This window comes from Dipteris shenzhenensis, chromosome 28, assembly GCF_047967505.1.
Source record: "Dipteris shenzhenensis isolate YYH24624 ecotype China chromosome 28, Dip_SZ_1.0, whole genome shotgun sequence".
Taxonomy (NCBI): domain Eukaryota; kingdom Viridiplantae; phylum Streptophyta; class Polypodiopsida; order Gleicheniales; family Dipteridaceae; genus Dipteris; species Dipteris shenzhenensis.
This window is the reverse complement of record NC_141623.1, coordinates 18262151-18281413: the sequence shown is the minus strand read 5'-3', so window position 1 is coordinate 18281413 and position 19263 is coordinate 18262151. Positions and strand designations below refer to the sequence as shown.

At 44.7% G+C, this 19263-nt stretch overlaps 1 protein-coding gene across 4 annotated transcripts in view; it reads left to right on the top strand.

Moving 5' to 3' along the window:
• Window positions 1–19263, top strand: part of LOC147883273 (lipase class 3 family protein) — a 59162-nt gene that overhangs the window by 36034 nt on the left and 3865 nt on the right. For 3 of the 4 annotated variants that reach the window (XM_087399335.1, XM_087399333.1, XM_087399334.1), the window contains exons 11-14: window positions 8200–8554; window positions 8681–8833; window positions 10265–10816; window positions 11042–11313. In XM_087399335.1, the coding sequence (XP_087255461.1) occupies window positions 8200–8554; window positions 8681–8833; window positions 10265–10816; window positions 11042–11221 (1240 nt within the window). In that variant the 3' untranslated portion in view covers window positions 11222–11313. The remainder of the gene's footprint in view (window positions 1–8199; window positions 8555–8680; window positions 8834–10264; window positions 10817–11041; window positions 11314–19263) is intronic. The other variant, XM_087399336.1, reaches the window with a different exon arrangement.

Sequence of the window (19263 nt, the reverse complement as noted above, 5' to 3'; positions counted from 1 at the left end):
ATTGTTTAATATATTCCGAAGCTGCATCGCAGATACAATAGGCTCCTGAGAAGGGGGAATTTTATCACACTGAATACAAAATTGGGTGTCCTTATCTACAAAAGAAAGCGTATGCTCCGTCCATCCGATCTGAATATTGTGGGTTTTAAACCACTCTATCCCGATCAACAAGTCTACATGCTCTAGATGCATAACATAACATGTGAGAGCTCTCGTGTAGGCCTGAATCCGGATAGGAAGCGCTTCAACCTTGCGATCCCAAAACTGCTTCCCAGCTGGAAGCTGCACCTCATAGGTGTGGTCGCTAGGTACTGTGGACAGCCCCATCTTCTGCACAAATTTGTAATTAACAAAATTGTGAGAGCTGCCCGGATCAAAGAGAATGTGAACCTGTTGGTTCCTAACTTCTCCATAAACTCGGAAAAGATCATGGGAACCAAACAACGAAGTATTGAAAGTACAATTACAAGAGAGTGGGCAGGTAATGACATTTACTGAAATACCTGTCATCGTGACTTGGTTTGCTCCCTTGGCTGCGGTACGTGGACCCGCCTGGAGCTTCGGTCCTAGCACTAACTTTTGGTTCTTCCGCTTAGGACACTCATTCTTTGTGTGGCCCCGCTCCTCGCAATAGAAACATCGGCCTTCTTTCTTGAGCCTGAGAGTGCGAAGGAAACGGGCCTTACCATTCTTTGCTGGAGTTAAGCTTTTCCTGGAGGCGTTGTCCGTAGACTTCGTCTCTGCAATACCAGTCGTATGCCGAAAGAACTTGCGTTTGTTCTTTCCACTCGTATCGGTAATTGTGGTTGCCTTGGTACCGGCCATGGTATCATCATATATGCGTGCATATGTCATGGCCTCCTGCAACGTTGTGCACTTGTTGTTCTTTATCTGCAACTTGTAGGAGTCTGGCAAACCATCCACGAAGAAACCTAACAAGGTTACTGGATCCATTTTAGTGGCCCTGGTTTGCAAATCCCTAAATCTTTGAAGATAAACTTCAAAGGTCAAGTTTAATTTTGACATATCGAGGGCCTTGAGCTTGCCAACGATATCGTAGTCATCCTCCTTCTTCAGGAACTCCTTCCTGAAGATGCCCTCAAAATCTGTCCAAGTATCAGGCTTAGGCTGGAGTTCTTTCCACCATAGCAAGGCTTTACCTGACATAAACCCTGCTGCAAGGTGAATCTTTTTCTCATCTGGATAGGGGTGGAATTGGAAGTGTACCTGCCACTTGTGCAACCAAGTGTCAACTACCTCCTTTGTTCTTGACTTTTGGTCACCCGGAAAAGGATCTGGAGTTATATTCGGGCCTAGCACTGAAGCCATGGCATCCACATGCGTGAGTGCCTGTACAGTGCTAGCCAGAAGAGTGAGAGTTGCTTGTATCCCCTGGAGTTGCTGTGTCAACCCCGATTGATTAGCATTGACCTGCTCGAATTTGCCATCAAGAGCAGTTGTAAATTCACTGAAGGCTTTTTTAGTTATCAGGTCGTCATAGAGACCCTGATCCTCCTCTCCCACAGGAGTGTAATCCAAGTCCTGCTCTCCCATGGTGAACTCGGGATTTTGAGCATCAGACATGGCTGAAATCTGATTTGAATACAAACTGAGAGAAATAACTGACTGAAACGAAGCACAGAGGAGGATGGAGCAGAAGAAAACCGTCCCGAATGATGCTGACGGAAGGAGATGCAGAAACCCGGCGAATCAGAAGCCCACGAATCCCGGGACCTCTCCAAACCCGCAACCGGATGCGGGTGCTGCTGGAGTAGCCGTACGGTCTGCTGACGCAGGCCGTACGGTCACTGACGGAGGCCGTACAGTGCTGATGTAACTGTACGGCGTCCGTACAGTGCTGCAGGTACAGGTGCGCAGTCGGGATTTGAAGCAGCAGGTGTAGGGGCTGGCGCAGATAGTCCGTACAGTGCTGACGCAGACTGTACGGGCTGATGCAGGGCCTTCGATGGCTGCTCAGGCTGACGCAAGCAGGAGCGGATGCAGAAGACTGCACGAGGCAGGGCGATGCTGGCGCAGGCAGGGTACGGATGAGGCTGGCTGGCTGGCTGGCACAGAAATCGAGGGGAAAGCTCGAAGCTTTAGGCTGCTTGTGGGTAGGCTAGTACCCTGCCCCCACCTATATAGGGTGCAGGGCAGCCTTATTTGGAAGCTGAGCTTCCAAAAAAGGCCAAGCCCCTCCAGCTTTGGAGGGGTGCTTTTTCGAAAAAAGCACCCCCCTGCGCAGGCTGCTCGCAGCCCTAGGCGCAGGCTGTTCTCAGCCTGTTGCGCAGGCTGTACTCAGCCTGTTGCGCAGGCTGTCAAGCCTCTCTTTGCCCCGCCTACTCCGTACCATCACAGGCGCTACTTCCCCGCTTCCCTGGCTGCTTTTTTCCTGCCCATCTCTCCTGCTTTTCTGCTCTCTTTCTCCTTCCTCTAGACTTCTCTCACAGGCCTTCAGAGATCTCGATTTTCTCTCTCTCCTATTCTTCTTTCTTTTCCAGATATCTCTCCACCCCTCCTATCCCAGGTATCCAGCAAAAACGCAGCAAGAAATTTCGAAATTTAGGGCATACCTGGAGGAGAAATCCGTCAAAAATTCTCGCATCAGAAGTTCCTACCTCAGGAGTTGGCTCTGATACCAACTGACACGTCCCAGCACTCCTGAAACCCCTAATCTGCAAAACAACACACACAACATCAGATCTGAGCAGGCTGCTCACCACCCAACCATGACATCTACGGGATGTGATCCCGAATCAGAAGATGTCCCCTCCGAGCCACGAGCTGAGCTACTGGCACGAACTCCCAATCAGATCCAAACCAGCCTGGTGTCCCATACCACCAGGTGGCGCTGTGAAGCCCTGGATCTGCCACTGGGCCTTGGGCTGCGCTAAGATGTAGGCGCACGTCCGCGACTCAATCCAGGATCAGACCTAGCACCTGGGAACGAGACTTGCTCCCAACTGCACACTGAGAACTGAACCCCCTGGGCCTCTTTTATAGACTTGGGCCTCGGCGCCAAAAATAGCGAAGACCTATAAATAGTTCGTACCCTTGCCACTCAACCCGAGAATCAAGCCTGCCTAGCTCTAAGCCTCCCCAGGCTAACATGAGCTAGTTCTGTGTACCTAGTACACGTCAGATACCAATCCGTGCACATGACAATTATGCATGAGCCCCAAGTAATGATGACTGTCGTTTTGTAACATTAGTAGCTAGTGACATTCTAGCGATTCTCTAATAACTCCAGAGTACTTACTTTGAGTAAATCCAAGCGCTAGAGCTCTAGATATAGGCTACCAAAGGATTAGTCCATTGCAGGCTGCGGCACTATCCCATATACAACATGCTGGGCTGCCATGTGTCATGCTATCCTAAACATAAGTGTACGTTTTCCTAGGTTTAGTACTAGAAAAGTGCGTCCCTTGGTTTTGGGACAGCCCAAGCACATCAAAAGGTGTGTCCCTTGATTTTTACTGCAGAATGTTTGATCTGAAAGAACTGAACCAGACTGGAAGAACTGAACCTTGATCAAACTAGTGAAAAAGGTGCGTCCCTTGGTTTTGGGACAGCCCAAGCACATCAAAAGACATGATTTTTGTTGTGTTTATTTACATCAACTCGTGATGTGAGGAAGATGGAGAGGCCATTGATGACTTAGGTGGGGTTGGTGTTAAAAATTTTTATGCTCATTCTCTCCATTTCTTCCATGCACAATGTGCATGGATCTCCTTCTAGCGGAAGTAGATGTATCAGATAGGGGCTAGAAGGTGGGGGGCATTTCCTACAGGTAGGTGCGAAATTTGCTCTGATACCACTGTAAGAAATCCTAGATTTACTATATTTAGAAATGTGCTAAGGAACAGAAAAGAGACTGAAATAGCAGAGAACAAGGAATATTTGTATTGCTTGAGTGTCTGTAGTGTGTCATCCATACAGTTGGGCCTTTCTTACATAGAGAGTGAAGAGTCACACATGAAAAGGTGTGCACTCCAAAGTGTATGTGCATGAAGAGGTGTGTACCCCTTGTGAAGGGTGCAACCCTTGAACATTACGATGGTAGTGTCTCTTCAATAGAATGTGTCTCTTGTGAAGGGTTGTGCCTCATAGGAAGTGTCCCGTCGAAAGGGCATACCCTTCCACAAGTGTCCATTCATCAAACCATCCATATGTCTAAGGTATAGAGAAAGGAACATGTCACAGATCGTGACAACCAGGGCCCATTTGTAAGACATCTTGGAAATAACATGAATAGCATAGATACTTGTAAAGGTGTTATAGTGTGCATCATCCATGCGAAAGGGAGATCTATGTTAGTGGGCCAATCACCACATTCCAAATCCTCTCTTGCTTGCAGGCTGGACTTTCTTTGCAAGCATATCAGAGCTCCTCCTTGGGCAAGGTGAAGGTAAGTGGCTTCCTTCCTCTTCAGCTTCTCCTTCATTTTTTTAAAAAGGATAGTTGAGGTCTACCACCTCGCTAGTGTTTCTCTTGTTCTAATTCAATGTGGGTCCATTCAGCTCCATTCTGCTCAGTTCTGCCTAGTTCTGCTTCCAGTCTGGTTCTGCCTAGTTCTGCTTCCAGTCTGGTTCAGTTCTTTCAGATCAAACCTTCTGCAATATCTTGACTTTATTGCTCATTTTTTGTTGCAATGTTGAGCATGAGTCTACCTGTGTACGAAATTGTTGCAAGAAGTATATCTAATGTTGAGTGTGAGTCTACCTGTGTACAAAATTGTAGCAGGAAGTATCTCTATTTGTCTGTTGTCATGTTACAACACCAAATTGAAGCTTGAGGGCTCATTGGAATTTTGGGACCACCCTGAGTACAATTGTATGGTTATTTCAGTCAGAAATTGTATTCTCCGAGTGATTATGCCACATCAGCAACTCATCCGCTGATATGACACATCAGCAAGAATCTACAGATTGGCTGTCGTCATTGCTTCAGTTAGTTGAGATTGTCCAGTTTTGTGGCCATCTAGTTAGTATTGACTAGTGTTTCCTTTATTTGGTAGCTATGCAGGCAGCTTCTTGGGCTTTTTTTGGGAGGGGGGGAGCTATGTGGGCAGCCAGGCTAGAATCTGGGAAAATGCATTATTATTTCCTCCACACCAAAGTGTTACTGGACCTCTTCTAGCTGTATTCTGACGCATCTATATGATTTGGTGAGTATTGATTGGGCATTAGTTTTGGGTAACTATTTATCGGTCTGGATTTACCTTCATTGAGCAATACACAGTAGTACAAACAAATCATCATATTGATTGCGATATGCCGACAAAGAGGGCAGAAGCAATGTATGACAAAGCAGGGGCTGCTGATCAGGGTGTTCTAAGAGGAGGTGAGGATGTGGCTGCTCAACAGAGTCTAGCTGCAGTGGGAACCATATTGGAGTGCTTGGTATAGGAACTAACGGATCCTATGACGTCACATTTGATTGGTCAACAGTCTACTCAATAGTCTTTGTCTCCATCCCCACCTTGGAGTGATCATCCCCTGCATAGATCTCACAGCCATCAGTCGTTACTGAGGTCTGCTACCCATGTTTCTATACCTCTACCCCAATTCCAGGGAAATAACAGCATGCCAACCCTTTTTATTTCATTGCAAAGAGTTCTATTGTGTTTTTGACTCAGGAATTGCTGAAGGTGGGTGGGGCATGGGTGGACTGTGAGGTAGATTGGGCCATCAGGACTAAGTCAAGAGTATTGAGCAATAAGTATGGGAGCTTAAGAGGGAAGACTCGAGTATACTTGGGGCAACTAAATACTCATGTGAGGTGGGTATTGGTCATAAAAGAGGAATCTGGGAAAAAAGGGGGTCTTGTCCTTGCAACTGCAGGAATCTCTTGCCTGAGGAAAAAGGGTTTTGACCTTTGCTTAGTATGTCTCAAGATGGGTTTCAAAAGGGCTTCAAAGACAAAATTATTTTGCACAAGTTCAAGGATGAAATCAGATGTCCTACTGGCTACAGATGTCCTATGGGCTAGAGAAGTGACTTGCTAAACTTGAGGATTACTTTAAGCTCTACCCTGGGGTTGACACTTAAAAGATTCGTTTGGAGCTTTACACTTGGAAGACTTAGCCCACACATGGTAGAGGGATATTTGCCGGGTGTACGGTTCGGTGTTATGCCTAAAGTCAAGAACGGGGATGATTTAAAGAATGAAATTATTGCAACCTTGTATCTGTACTAGACAGCAAGAGAGAAACTTGGCCCTACACGGGATGCAATATGCATGCATAAGTCTTGAGACACAGCGTTAAGACTGCTACCAATTTTCAGTTGTGTAGCAAGTTGTGCCTCAACCAATATAGAAGGTAATGCATGCCATAGATGTTGCACCACTTAAGAACTTGCAGGTGAAGCTTCTAGATTCCAGTAGACTTCACCACTCTATATTGGCACTATATTAAATTTGAGAGTTCTTGTCTCTCATACTGGCGGGGTTATCATGCCAGAGCAATGTTTTGACCTCATGTCGCACAAGTAATCAGTTTCTCACAACATTGCTATCGTTTTGTTGGAAATTACCAAATTCTTAAATCTGCCATGAAAGTTTTATGGCACAGGTTCTAAATATGCAACCTTTAGAGGCTGTGGGCAGTTAGAATCTCCCGGAATGAGAGGTTGTAGACACAAGTGTAAGAGCATGATCAGATTTTACTGAGGAGATGTGGGGCATGTATTAGTTGGAACTCCTATACATGCTGTGATGTATAGCAGGAGTGCATACAGGCAGATAATATTTGCAGGAATAGCCAGAATGAGGAAGAGGGGCTGCATGGTTTTTGCAGGGATCACATTCTGAGCGTAGATGTGCTAACAGCTCCATGGTAATGCTTTTGCAAATGCATGCATGATATGCAACCTTAGGTAGGTGAACTGTTCAGCCACCCTTCTCTGATGCATACATGTGGATTAAAGTAGGTTTGTCTAGTCTGCAGCCTCATGGCTAAGGGTAGGTCATTTTTGGCAGCCCAACTAGGAGGTTCTTTGTTGCCAAATTGCAGCCTTAGACGGGATATACCAGCCAACCTGCAAATCGAGCAGTTTCTCAGACCAAACCTGCCTCAGAAGCAGACTGGCTACCATATGACAGCCAATTTGGCTTGCCACCTGGTCATCTCCATGTTAGCCTGTTGTAGGCCATAGCTCGTCCGCATAAGGCCTTGGATGGGCACCAAAAAATTAGGCCACAGGTGCAGGATAATCCTTCGCAAATATATCTTATTCTGTCTCTTTTTGCCTAATCTTGCACGCACGCACCTGAATTTACATAGATCTGAAGTAACAGATGGGTAATTGACCACACCTGGCTATCATCAGTCGTTCGAGGCAGGTCCGCAGGACCCTATGTTCCTTATCACACATTGGGGGCCGCTTGAGGGCATCCCGCAGCACTTGGCAGAGGCGGACACAGGATCTTAGGTGAGGCAGCCAGTCTGGGAGATTATTAGCAGCATCGTCGGTTGGCACATTTGGACTTCGCGCTGCGCGCAGATCCTCGGTGGTACCTCTCTTTCGACTGCCCAGGTCATGGCCGACATCTAGAGCGAGATTATCCACACACTCAGAGGCCAGTGGGACCAGATCCAAGGGGATTCCCGGGCTGGCCGGGAGAAGCGGAGACGCTTCCTCCGAGATTGGGATACGCAGGGCCTCTTCTTCGAGCATACTCCTCAGGGCCTCCAATGGCGCTACTCACCGCCTCTCTGGCTGTTTATCCACACCCGCCTGATCCCTCCGTGAGAGAGAGCTTTTTGTTTCCACTTAGGGCTGCGTCCGATTTGTGAACGCAGCCTCGTCAGCTGCTGCAAAACTGACCTTTATGTATCTTGTTTTTCGAAGTAATATAATCAGCACTGTTTTTTCGGGGAAAAAAAAAAAACAGATGGGTAATTGAACATGAGGCTTAAATTCTCCATTAAATCAACACATCCAAACTGGAATGGACCCTTGTATCCAAAAAAAGATTATCGGGAAAAATGTTTAATTTGTAACCACCTTTTGTGGTTGCTTCTTATACCCTTGGTGTGATGATGCTGGCACCTTACGATGTCCAACAGAGTTGGAATGAATGATCCCCTTTTTCTCACTCCAGATCCAATTGCTTGCAAATTTTTGGTAGAATTGGTTAAGTAACAACACAATCTTTTTTGTATCTGCTTCAATTAAAGCTGGATGGATTGAATAGGTGCTCAGCTATTGTGGAGTTGCTGCCAACACCAGCTTCTTCTCTTGATAGAGAGACTCATATTACACATCAAATGTTACAAAAAATGCGAGTGAGGATTGGGGCACCTTTACAAGACACCTCCTCAAGACCCTATACAGCTTCAGCAGGAACTACTGCTGATAGTATGCCTGGAAATGATAGACCAATCGACATTGCTTCTACCAATGGAGATGGTATAGGTGCGATTTTGGGAACAGAGAGTTCTCAAATAGAAGGTTTAAGTGAGTTTACCATACACTGTAGTAGTGACTTTATGACAGTTTCAAAAAAAGTATTTGTGCGACTCAGGCGGGTGCGGCTTCTTGGACTAGAGGTATCACTTGATACTGCAAGCATATTTCTTTTTGCTTGCTCAAGGTGTAGTTTCAATCGATTCAAAGTTTCATGTTGCTTGAGTTTTAAACCATTTGTACTGACAGCTTTTATGATTGTCTTGCAGGGTGCTGGGAAAACATCCTTATATTATGCACTTCTTGGACAGGGTGGAGGAACCACATTCAGCACTAGTGATGGAGTGCTTCCGGATGTGGATTGGAAAGAGGGAGTTGCAGGAGGAGTAGCTTATATAGATCCAGCAGGAGTCAATCTTCAGGTGCATTTATCTTTCATCACATCAGGCATCTCAGTAAAGGCAGTAGTGTTCATTATACGTAAATTTCCAAGGCCATGCGCAATTTGTGATGAATAGAAGCAAACGTATAGCCAGAAAGCATGGAGGAAGATTTCAAGGCAAAACATGGTTTGCTCTAGGAAAGCTTGAATGAAGGCAGCCATAGGCTTTCAAATCCAAAAAAAGATGGACCTCCCTGCCTTAGGTCTTGCATTTGTGTGGACTGCAGATATGTATTTTATGATTCTGTGACATTTGGCTACTACATCTGATTATGTGTAGTGCGGTTATTCTCTCGTGCTCATTCTGTGGAGCGTAGAAAGCAGTTATACTTTCATGGTCTGTATGCAAAAATAATATGTACACACACACACACACACACACACACACACACACACACAGAGGTACGTACGTATGCATGTATATATATGTATATGTCTATGCAGATATATGTAACGACCAGGTCAGATATACCCATTGCTTTATCTTCCAAAAATATGGACTCGACACGTTGTCAATTCCTTTGTGGCAGTGTATTTATCGCATTGCATTGTGGAGGATATCATGCTTAGGTTGCTGAGAGGTAATAGTATGGCCTAGACTGAGGATAATGATATATTCAAGTTCATCTTTAGCGACGTATATTTATTCGTCTTTCTTATTTTTCCTGGCTCCCTTGCTTCTGCTTCAGCTGGTCTAGGGTGGGATCCTAAGAGAAATTTGGTGTTTGTGGCTTTCAACTTGTTTGCTTGTCAATGAAATGTTATGTTGCAAAATGTTAGTGTGAACTTACAATTTCCTGTTGGGCTAAATTGTAGCCTATGTATGGAATACATCTGTGGTCAATGAGCTCTCATCTTAATTTTTGTGGGGTTGCAAATTCTGTTGCTCTACTGGAACTTGTGAGGCCTGTGCCTATTGAATTTCTTTGCTATCCACAGTTGAAAAGTGGAATTTACAATGTCTTTACTCATTTTCACCAGTGTCATCTTTGCAAGGCCTAAGCAATATTATATCGCTGTATTGTTGCTCAGCTTTATTGAGGGTTGATTTCCATAAAACACAACATTTGCAGAGAGCTTTCTGTTCGACTACGGTTGATCGAAATGAAATCTGTTAGTTGTTTTGGTGAATCGTTGCTCACTTCCTTTCTGCTGCAAGGCTGGTTTGACAGAAATATATGTGCTCAGGAGGCCACATTCACAATCTAGTGAGGAATAGGGCTTCACTTGTTCTATGAAATTCAGACGAACGTCTCGTGCTGCATCTCGCTGATCTACATTGAGGAGAACATCTCGTGCCGCATCCCGCTGACCTAATCTTTTAGTGCCTAGTTACCTTTCTTCGCCACCTTTTAATTTGAAGTTTGTACTCCTGTACCAATTTTTCATTGCATAATGGCATGCATTGCAGGATTTGGCAGGGGAGACGAACCGATTAAAACAAGAACTCACCTTGACAAATTCTCAAGCAGGCAGAAAAATTGACCTTGTCATTCTTGTACATAATCTTGCACACAAAATTCCAAGGCTGCATCAATCTGTCAAGCCAGCACTTTCTGTCCTCATGGATGAGGTCAATTTAGCTGGGATCCCGCATGTCTTGGCCATCACCAACAAGTTTGCAGTTAGTGCTGATCGTCGACAGTCTGCAGCTGCTTCGGTACTCAAAACATATCAAGTGCCTGCTAACTTGTCTGCAATGATCAATTCATGTCCTTATGCAGTGCATAGAGCTGGGGTTGGCAGTGTGGAAATACAGGAGAAAGTAAATGGTAAAGTAGTAAATAGTACAATGTCAAATGGTGTAGTGCAAGGAACGACACAGAGACTTCTTTCTGCACCTATCAGTCTTGTTCAGCTTCCTTTTCGAAGAAAGGAAGTTGTGTTTCCTGTGGACGGAGTCAAGAACTTACGAGCGCTTATAAATAAAATTTTGTTGGACTGTGAAGAAGCTGCTCTTGTGGTAAGGAGATATAGAAACCCTTCCCTGTTTTTCTTGGAGAAGCAATGCTGAACAGGAAAAATAAATGAAAGGGCATGAATTGATTTTGATTTTCGATGTGCATTCATCTATAGTCATGATTTTCAAAGGAAAATGCCCTTTCAAAATCTTGCTCGTCTCCTCTATTCGTATGATTTGCAGTGATATGTACGTTATGATGTTGATTTTTTTCAAATACGTTTGCAGGAGCTTTCCAGGGAACATTTGCTGCTGGAACTGAAGAAGGAATTGGGTCACGTTGCAAATCTGGCAGGCAACCCTGATCATGCTCTCTCAGCCACAGCTGCTGCTTCTGCTGTCGGTGCCGGTCTTGGTGTGCTTGTTGCACTCTTGGCTGCTGCAGCTTCTAGCTTACGCAAGCCGTAGGAACCAGCATGTGTTGGAGGCTTACAATAGCTGGGAGCATTCTTTTCGCATATTAAGTGACGACATAAAATGCAAGTACGCTCTTTCCAAAGGTAGCTTTCAATTTGATACATGCATCCTTACCTTTGAAGTTTGAGCTTTGTTTGACAGACAGTTTATTGATTGGTCTGTTTGAGTGTTCTCCATAAGATTTTTAAATCAGGTATCTGTAGCGGGTGGTTTCTGCCACTCAATATACATGCACGATTAGTAACGTGTATCTCAACCACTCAAAGACGAGAAATTTTCAAACTGATCCTATTTGAAGCAAAAGAAGCAAACCTACCTCTAATAAAATAGTGTTTGTTAAGGACATCTGAGTAGACGTGTTTATCTCTGGGAGCCTAAAAAGGAAAGCTTCGTGCTTGGGCTCCGGCAGGAGCAGGTCAAGCAGTTTGTGTAGGAGCATAGGTGAAACAGAGAAGTACATCCTTTTGGTCGCACGTAGTTGTGGATTTCATGTCGAAAAGAGCATATTCAAGACACACTATTGCAAATCACTGCCAGTGAGCCAGATGCTTCCTTGGTAGTCCCTAGAGGGGTTAGAGGAGCGGCGCCTGTTCAAGTTCTAGGATGCGAAATTTGTGGATACCTTTGAGCTTTGCTGGTGAGGGTAGAGGGTGAGAAAGTGTGTAGTTCTCCTCTCCAAGTAGATTTACTGGCCCTTGCCATATGAGGGAGAGAGGCAGAGCGAGGGAAGAGAAAGGGAGAGTGAGCTTGTTTTTAGTAGAGCACATTTGATGATTTGCACATAGAATTGTTGGATCTACTCACGCATGCACGTGAGCCAATTATGGATACGTACAAACACAAAGCTAATCAATCACGGGTGATGGCATCAAGAATATCCGCCGAGCCAACCTCTGTCAAAGGCAAGCACAACAGATTCTGACGTGATTTCAATCCAGCAAGCCTTTGCGGAGCCCTCATCTCCGTGGATGAAACTGGATGCCACGTGTAATCATCTGGAAGCCCCTAGCATGCACCCTTTTTACCCCTCTCTTGGGATAAACTTTAATTCCATTTCCCCTTGGCAATTCACACATTTAGGTGCACCTAGGTCTTGGACCTTAGATTCGTCTAGTCTATGCCATGTCACCCACATCAAAGACCTTGACAGTGATGCCTTCAACTGTCAATCGTATATTTAAAGCACAACAAAATATAATATGAAAGCTGGTCCTCTAAAAGAAAATTTCCACCGACCCTTATCTCAGCTTGAGCATAACATTCCTTCCCTCTTCAGGTATCAGCGTCCTTGATGATAAAATATAGGAATGCTCTTTGCATCTGGTACACGGATTCCCATGTAGCCTCAGGTAGAGGTAGACCATGCCATGCAACCAACAGCATGGGTATCTTCCAATTGCGTACTTGCATTGTTCCTCGGTCCGGGATTCTTGTTGGTTTGCACCTTGGGTTATCCTCTATCTCTTGAAACAAGACAACACTCTTGATTAGTGAGTCGCCTAGGTGCAAAACTTCTTTAAAAGAGAAACATGAAACACTGGGTGCACCTTACAACCCTGTGGTAATTCCAACTTATAGGCTACCGTGCCTATTCTTCTAAGAATTAACCACGGCCCACAATATCGGGTTGATAACTTAGCACACTCTCATCTATTCTTACGTAGAGTTCTCAAACCTGCGCTTAGAAATCACACCAACTACATTCACCTTTTGTCAATTGTACCAAATGATACGTACAAACACAAAGCTAATCAATCACGGGTGATGGCATCAAGAATATCTGCCCAGCCAACCTCTGTCAAATGCAAGCACAATAGATTCCGACGTGATTTCATTCCAACAAGCCTTTGCAGAGCCCTCATCTCCCTAGACGAATCTGGACGCCACGTGTAATCATCTGGAAGCCCCTAGCATGTGCCCTTTTTACCCCTCTCTTGGGATAAACTTTAATTCCATTTTCCCCTTGGCAATTCACACATTCAGGTGCATCTAGGTTCTCGACCTTAGATTCGTCTAGTCTATGCCATGTCACCCACACCAAAGATCTTGACATTGACTCCTTTAACCGTATATTTAACTCACAACAAAATATAATACAAAAGCTGGTCCACTAAATGAAAATGTCCACCGACCCTTCTGAGGTCATGTTATCTCGGCTTGAGCATAACATATAGTGCTCCTTTTGTGCATCTTATCGATGACAAAATCTCACTGCCCAACTGTCAAAACCCATTTCACGAGGATTCCCCACTATTCTGGACTGTTATCAATCTCAACTTCAATGTCAAACCATAAAACCGTCTCCTTGCTTGAGCTACTTGTATCAGCTCGGTGAAGATCTCTAATGACTCTCCTTACTCATATGCACCTCTGTTCATGGATTTCTGTGCCAATTTTCATTCCGTTTCCCCCTGTGAGATCACGTGAGAGAAGGTATCATGGGAATAGCTCATGGTTAGTAACCGATAGGCATTGGGAGTGTTAGCTATTGGTCATGCAGAGCTCCCCTTCGGCACTTTTGTCACTCTTCATAGCTTCATAGACAACTCAGAAGCTAAAATAATTTGAGACTGTTTAGAGCTGTTTGGCCTTGGAAAGCTCACTCAATGTGTCACCATTGGATCAAGTGAAATAGTGGAATTTGTTTACTCCCCTTCGGCACTTTAGTCACTCTTCGTAGACAACTCAGAAGCTAAAATAATCTGAGACTGTTTAGAGCTGTTTGGCCTTGGAAACATAGTTTAAAGAAACATTTCAATACTTAGAAACGTGAATCGTTTCAAAAAAATAGGGGGCGTTTCAAAAATTCAGTTTGTATATTTGGGTCTTAATAAATGCAAATTTTATGCCCTACATACATATAATATGCTGAAACTATTCAAACTAAGCTAAAAAATCACAAAATGCCTTCATACCATGCCTATAATGCCCAATGATTTTGGAAGTACTCTAGTTTGTAAGTTGTTACTAGCTAGTTGTTACAGAAGACTAGAGATAACTTCAAATTAGTAACATAGACACTAGAATGTAGATTACAAAGCTTAAATTTCAAACTTTTAACTGAAGTTTACTGAAACATTAACTAAAGTTAATGAAATATTAATATGTGAAGTATTGAAAGTAGTGGATTCGATGAGCAGCTTTCTGTTTTGACATCGAGGATCGTGATGTTGTTGGTGACTTTTTGATTTGGCCAGAGGGGCTCTCATGGCAGCTCCGTTGAGCCCCCTAGCCATTCGGACCTCCCCTTCTCCATGGGACAAGAAGCAAGTACATATAGTCCCTTCAAGACATAGCAGTGGTGGCCCGCATTGTGGGCAAGATTTAGGTTCGAGACTAGATTTAGGTGAGCTTGGCACTAGAGGGTGACCACATCTAGGAGTGCCATCTATGGGAGCAAAGTCTTCCTCCTCCAGTTGAGTTCCCTTGTCACTACCCAAGACCTTGTGAAGAAGAGCCCCCATCTTTCTTGGCTTGCACATGTTCTTCTTCATAACTTGGTACCACGGTTTTATGGTAGATGACACATCATAGGTTTCCAGGTATGTTATGCTTCTTAGGAAGCTTCGATAAGTTATACACTGGCTATTGAACTAGTACACTAACAAGGTAGGAGTGGAGACCTCCTTCTTGATGCCATGGGCCTTCATGGATGGCATTGAGCTAGTGATGCCTTTGGTGCACCACCGTGCGGACACTGACCACTCCTTGTCCAAACCCCACTGAAGTCCTAGAAATTGACGACTATCTCATATGTTTCCACTCATAGGAATGCCTTGTTTTCCACCCAGCACCCTCCCCATGAGTTGGACCATGGTGAGTTAAAACATCCATGGCCTACACGATTGTGCACGTCAGTAACCACATGGGCTCATACTTCGATAGGAGTTGTAGCGAGCATTGGTTGGATAGTTAGTTGACTTTCTTATGATACATGTTTTCGGTTGATGATAGAGCCTCCTCCTCCTAGAGAGAGGTCTGAAGCTTTGGTCTCTAGCGGTGGGGAGGAGCATGGGTGTGTACATTTCAGTAGCCCAGGCATTAGTCTCAGAGGTGCTCGATTAGGGTGAGCTTATAGGAGCATGGGCTGTGTAGATAGGTTTGAGGATGACAGACTTTAGGATTGGGATCTTCTTGCATGTCTCAGTAGTGCACTTGAGACAGCTTACTGAGAGCCTCTCGGGCGTGAACCCTTTGATTGTTGCAGGACACTTCAACAACCTAGAGAGGAGGAACAAGCGGGGGGGAGCCTCCTTCTCGGTGATTCCGTGGATGGAGTGCATCTCATGGGAGTAATTTATTTTTGTGGTTAGGGGTTAGGAGCCCTAGCGAGAGACAAATTTCTCTTGACTCCAGGGTAGCCTTTGTTATTCCTTCAGCCACCGCGGCATTATGATGGACTACTCGAGAGACTAGACATATTTTATATGGGGGATTAGGCTACACATAGAGGTGGTGCCATGAGCATCTTGGCAAGCACGGCGATGTCCGACTACTCCCCCAGTGTCCTTCACATGGAGCAGCCTCATTGAGGACTCCCTCAGAAGATCCCCGATTGTTGCTACAAGAGAAGGAGGTCCAGTGGGCCATTACAGAGATATGGCAGTAGGAAAATGATTCCTCACCATATAGTTAGGCTCGGTGGGTAGCAGATGCTATTCAAAGTTCTATTCACAACCTTATGAGTGACTTTCATGAATCTTTCCTTGTAATAATAGAACATGGACCCACACCAGCAGCAGTGGTTGGCATTTGGCCCTAGTCAAGGGCACAAGAGATGCAGCAGTGCGCAGTAAGAAAAGGAGCAGTAGAAGGGATGTGACTAGAGAGAGAATACCTGGTTGGCAACAACAACAGGATCTAGTATTCTTTGGTCGTAATAATAGTCGATTGGTCAACTATGTTCTCTAGACATTTATGTCAAGAGCTACCACATATGACATGACTTGTCAAATTGGTAGTGTATAGTAATGTTTGGAATTGGGATAGATTGTGTGGACTATGGAAGGACAAAGGTGAATGATTTGATTCTGGCATAAGAGAACGGACTCCAAAACTGGTAATTTGTGAAGTGAAAGCAGGAGATCCTCGACCATCATTGTGGGTTAGCAAGTGCATCCTCAAATCCCTTTCCCCCCCTTTTGTTTGCCATAGGTGAGGGCTTGCCTCACACACATTCTGGGCGCCCATCCCATTTTCCTCTCTTTAGATTCCTCTTTCATTTTCCTTGGAAAATACTTTTCAAGGGTTTCTAGAGATTGAGCCTTGGAATTTTATGGATCTTTCGCGTACCTGGTCTTATGAGCTGGAGATAGTAGGGATTTGCATTCGCTTAGGGAAGGGTGGTGTGTTGGGTGCCATTTGCAACAAGCAGCACCGAACATAGGGATTTCTCCTTGTAGCTCTGGAGACGAGGAGTGGACTTCCGCTCGGATGTTGAAAGACTAGATGTTGTCCTTTGGGCCCCTGGAGGCATGCTTTAAATGGATTTTGTATGGTGAGAAGACCAATTGTGACTTTTCCCTTGATTTGCTTGTCAATGGGAGACAACATTGACTAGAGCCCATCCCTTTTCTAGTAGCTCTTACTAGCCCTTGCAAGTGGTTAAGAATTCCCTACATGGACTTTCCGACTCGAGCATACAAGTTCAGAGTGATATTGGTGATGCCCTTGTCATGCTGGAAGATGAATTGGGATAACTTGTTGTCTAAAATGCCTGCCAAGGCTAGCCATGTAGAGTCTTTTTCACATGCCTCCAACTCTAGGAGGGATTTGTTTGCCACGCTCGCTTTCCCATGAGTTGGACTATAGCGAGCTAGAATTGCACTGATTCCACAAGTGCGTGTGTTAGTAGCGCCAACGCTTGATCTTGCGACAAGTGCTACATAGCTCCTCACACGGGAGTACATTGAATATTTAGATGTTGTACGTGCTAGGAGCACATGTTTTTGGCCACGGATAGATGTCGACACAGTCGTCTCCTTACACAGTGGGGACCTTGACATGTGGTGCCTAGTTGTTGGATGGAATGGTAGGGTCTATATTTCCATTTGGCAGGCTCTAACCTTGGATGTTTTTTACTAGGGTGAGCTTATTGTCAGACGGATATTGTGGATGGGACTTCATGTTGGAGATCTCAAGATTGGGATGTCTAATGTACGCATTAGCATGCTATTAGCAATGAGCTCTCTTTAGGCATTAGCTCATCGATAGATATAGACTCTTGGATTGTTGGATTGTTGGAGGTGACTTAAACAATTTGGTGTTTTGCAGAAAACAAGCTAGGAGGGTTTTTTTTGAGCTGCCTCCTGTGTGAAGAGTGGCACTGGGGAGTAGTTCATTTTGTCCATTAGAGGTTGAGACTCAAGGAGAGAGGTAGAGTTCACTACAATAGAGTGGAGCTTTCAGTACTCATTTGGGCAATGGTGATATTATGTCCTTCTTGAGAGGATGGATAGGATCTTTCTAGGTGGGTGAAGATTTCTCCATGCATAGAGTTGGCTTTGTTGGCGTTGGAGTAAGCATGATGATATTTGATCACTACCCCAATGTCTTGCAACTGCCTTATGCCTTAGCTGAGATGGAACATGCCCATATGCCAATGAGCCAAACACCCGCATATATGAAAGGACCCCTCACAAAAACAAGTTTAAAGTCAAGAAAAATGTACATAATGAAATAAGAAGATTACAAAGTGAATGAAATTAGGCATTCCGGCCGGTCTTCAATGCCCAGGTGGGTACTCTATTGAGTACATAGTTGGAACACATGATGACATCCAACCAAAATTTGCTCGGCAAAGACTTGCCCTTCAGCATGCATCTTCTCATCTCCATCTCTTTATAAATTTTCCTTACTGGAAGCCCATTCTGTTGCGGAGTATATGGCACTGTGCACTGATGAATGATACCCCAAGCTGCTAAAGATTCAGAAAACTCACGGTTGTACAACCCCCCTCCCCTGTCAGTGCAGAGTGTCAAGAGTCTATTTCCGCTTTCATTTTTAACCATGGCAAGAAAATGTCTAAAACATGAGAAGATATCTGACTTGGCTTTCATGCCATCAATCCACGTGAACATGGTGAAGTCATTCACAAATGTGGAAGTATAACTAGCCTCCAAGTGATGCTGTCCGCATTGGCTCGCATACATCACTGTATGAGATGCAACTTTATGGATGCACGAGTAGCCCCTTTTGCAGGAGAGGGGAAACAAGCTGATTGAGGCTATAGTGGTTAGGGTTACCCATGGCCTCCAACCTCAATGTCATAGCAAATTCCTGGTATAAGTCAGGGAGCCCATCAAGTGTCGTAGACACTACTTGTGATTGTGGGACAATCTCATCAACATTGATGAGTTGCTCTCTAAAATCCTTAATCTTGGTGAGATAGGCATCCATGTTGTCCCCTTCATTCATCTTAACATTATCCAGCTGCCTGTGTGAATAGGCAACACGAGCCTCATTGCGAATCTGATAAAGACTGGCCGAAGTATCCCATGCATCCTTGGCTGTCTTGCAAGACTGAATGTGATGTATAACCTCCCTCTTGCTATTCATAGCAATCATTGCATGTGCTTGTGCATCTCTTTGATCCCAACAAATCTATTCAGGTGATGGAGGGTCTGCAACAAACATTGCGGGAGTAGTGGTAGATGAACCAGCCGTTGTAGAAGTGGCTGCGGTGGCAGCATGTGCTTGTGATGAGGAAACAGGTCTAGTCTTTGATCCATTGACAATACCCCAAAAATTGTGGGATACCAATAGGAAGTACGACCACAGGGGATAGTTGGTACTATCAAGCTTGTCTTCATGGGCAAGAATTCCAAGAGATTGATGGTGAATAAAAATCCCCAAAGAAAAAAAGTGCCCTGCAAATGTCAAAGCCTCAAGGCTACAATGCAATGAGCTGGCTGCTCCAAAGTTGACTGCAAATCTGCGAGTGCCAATCCAAAATTGACAGCAAATGGTCTGCAACTGTAACTCCCAAGTAGGCTGCTCAAACACTAAGTAAAATGCACAAGCTGTCCAGTGAC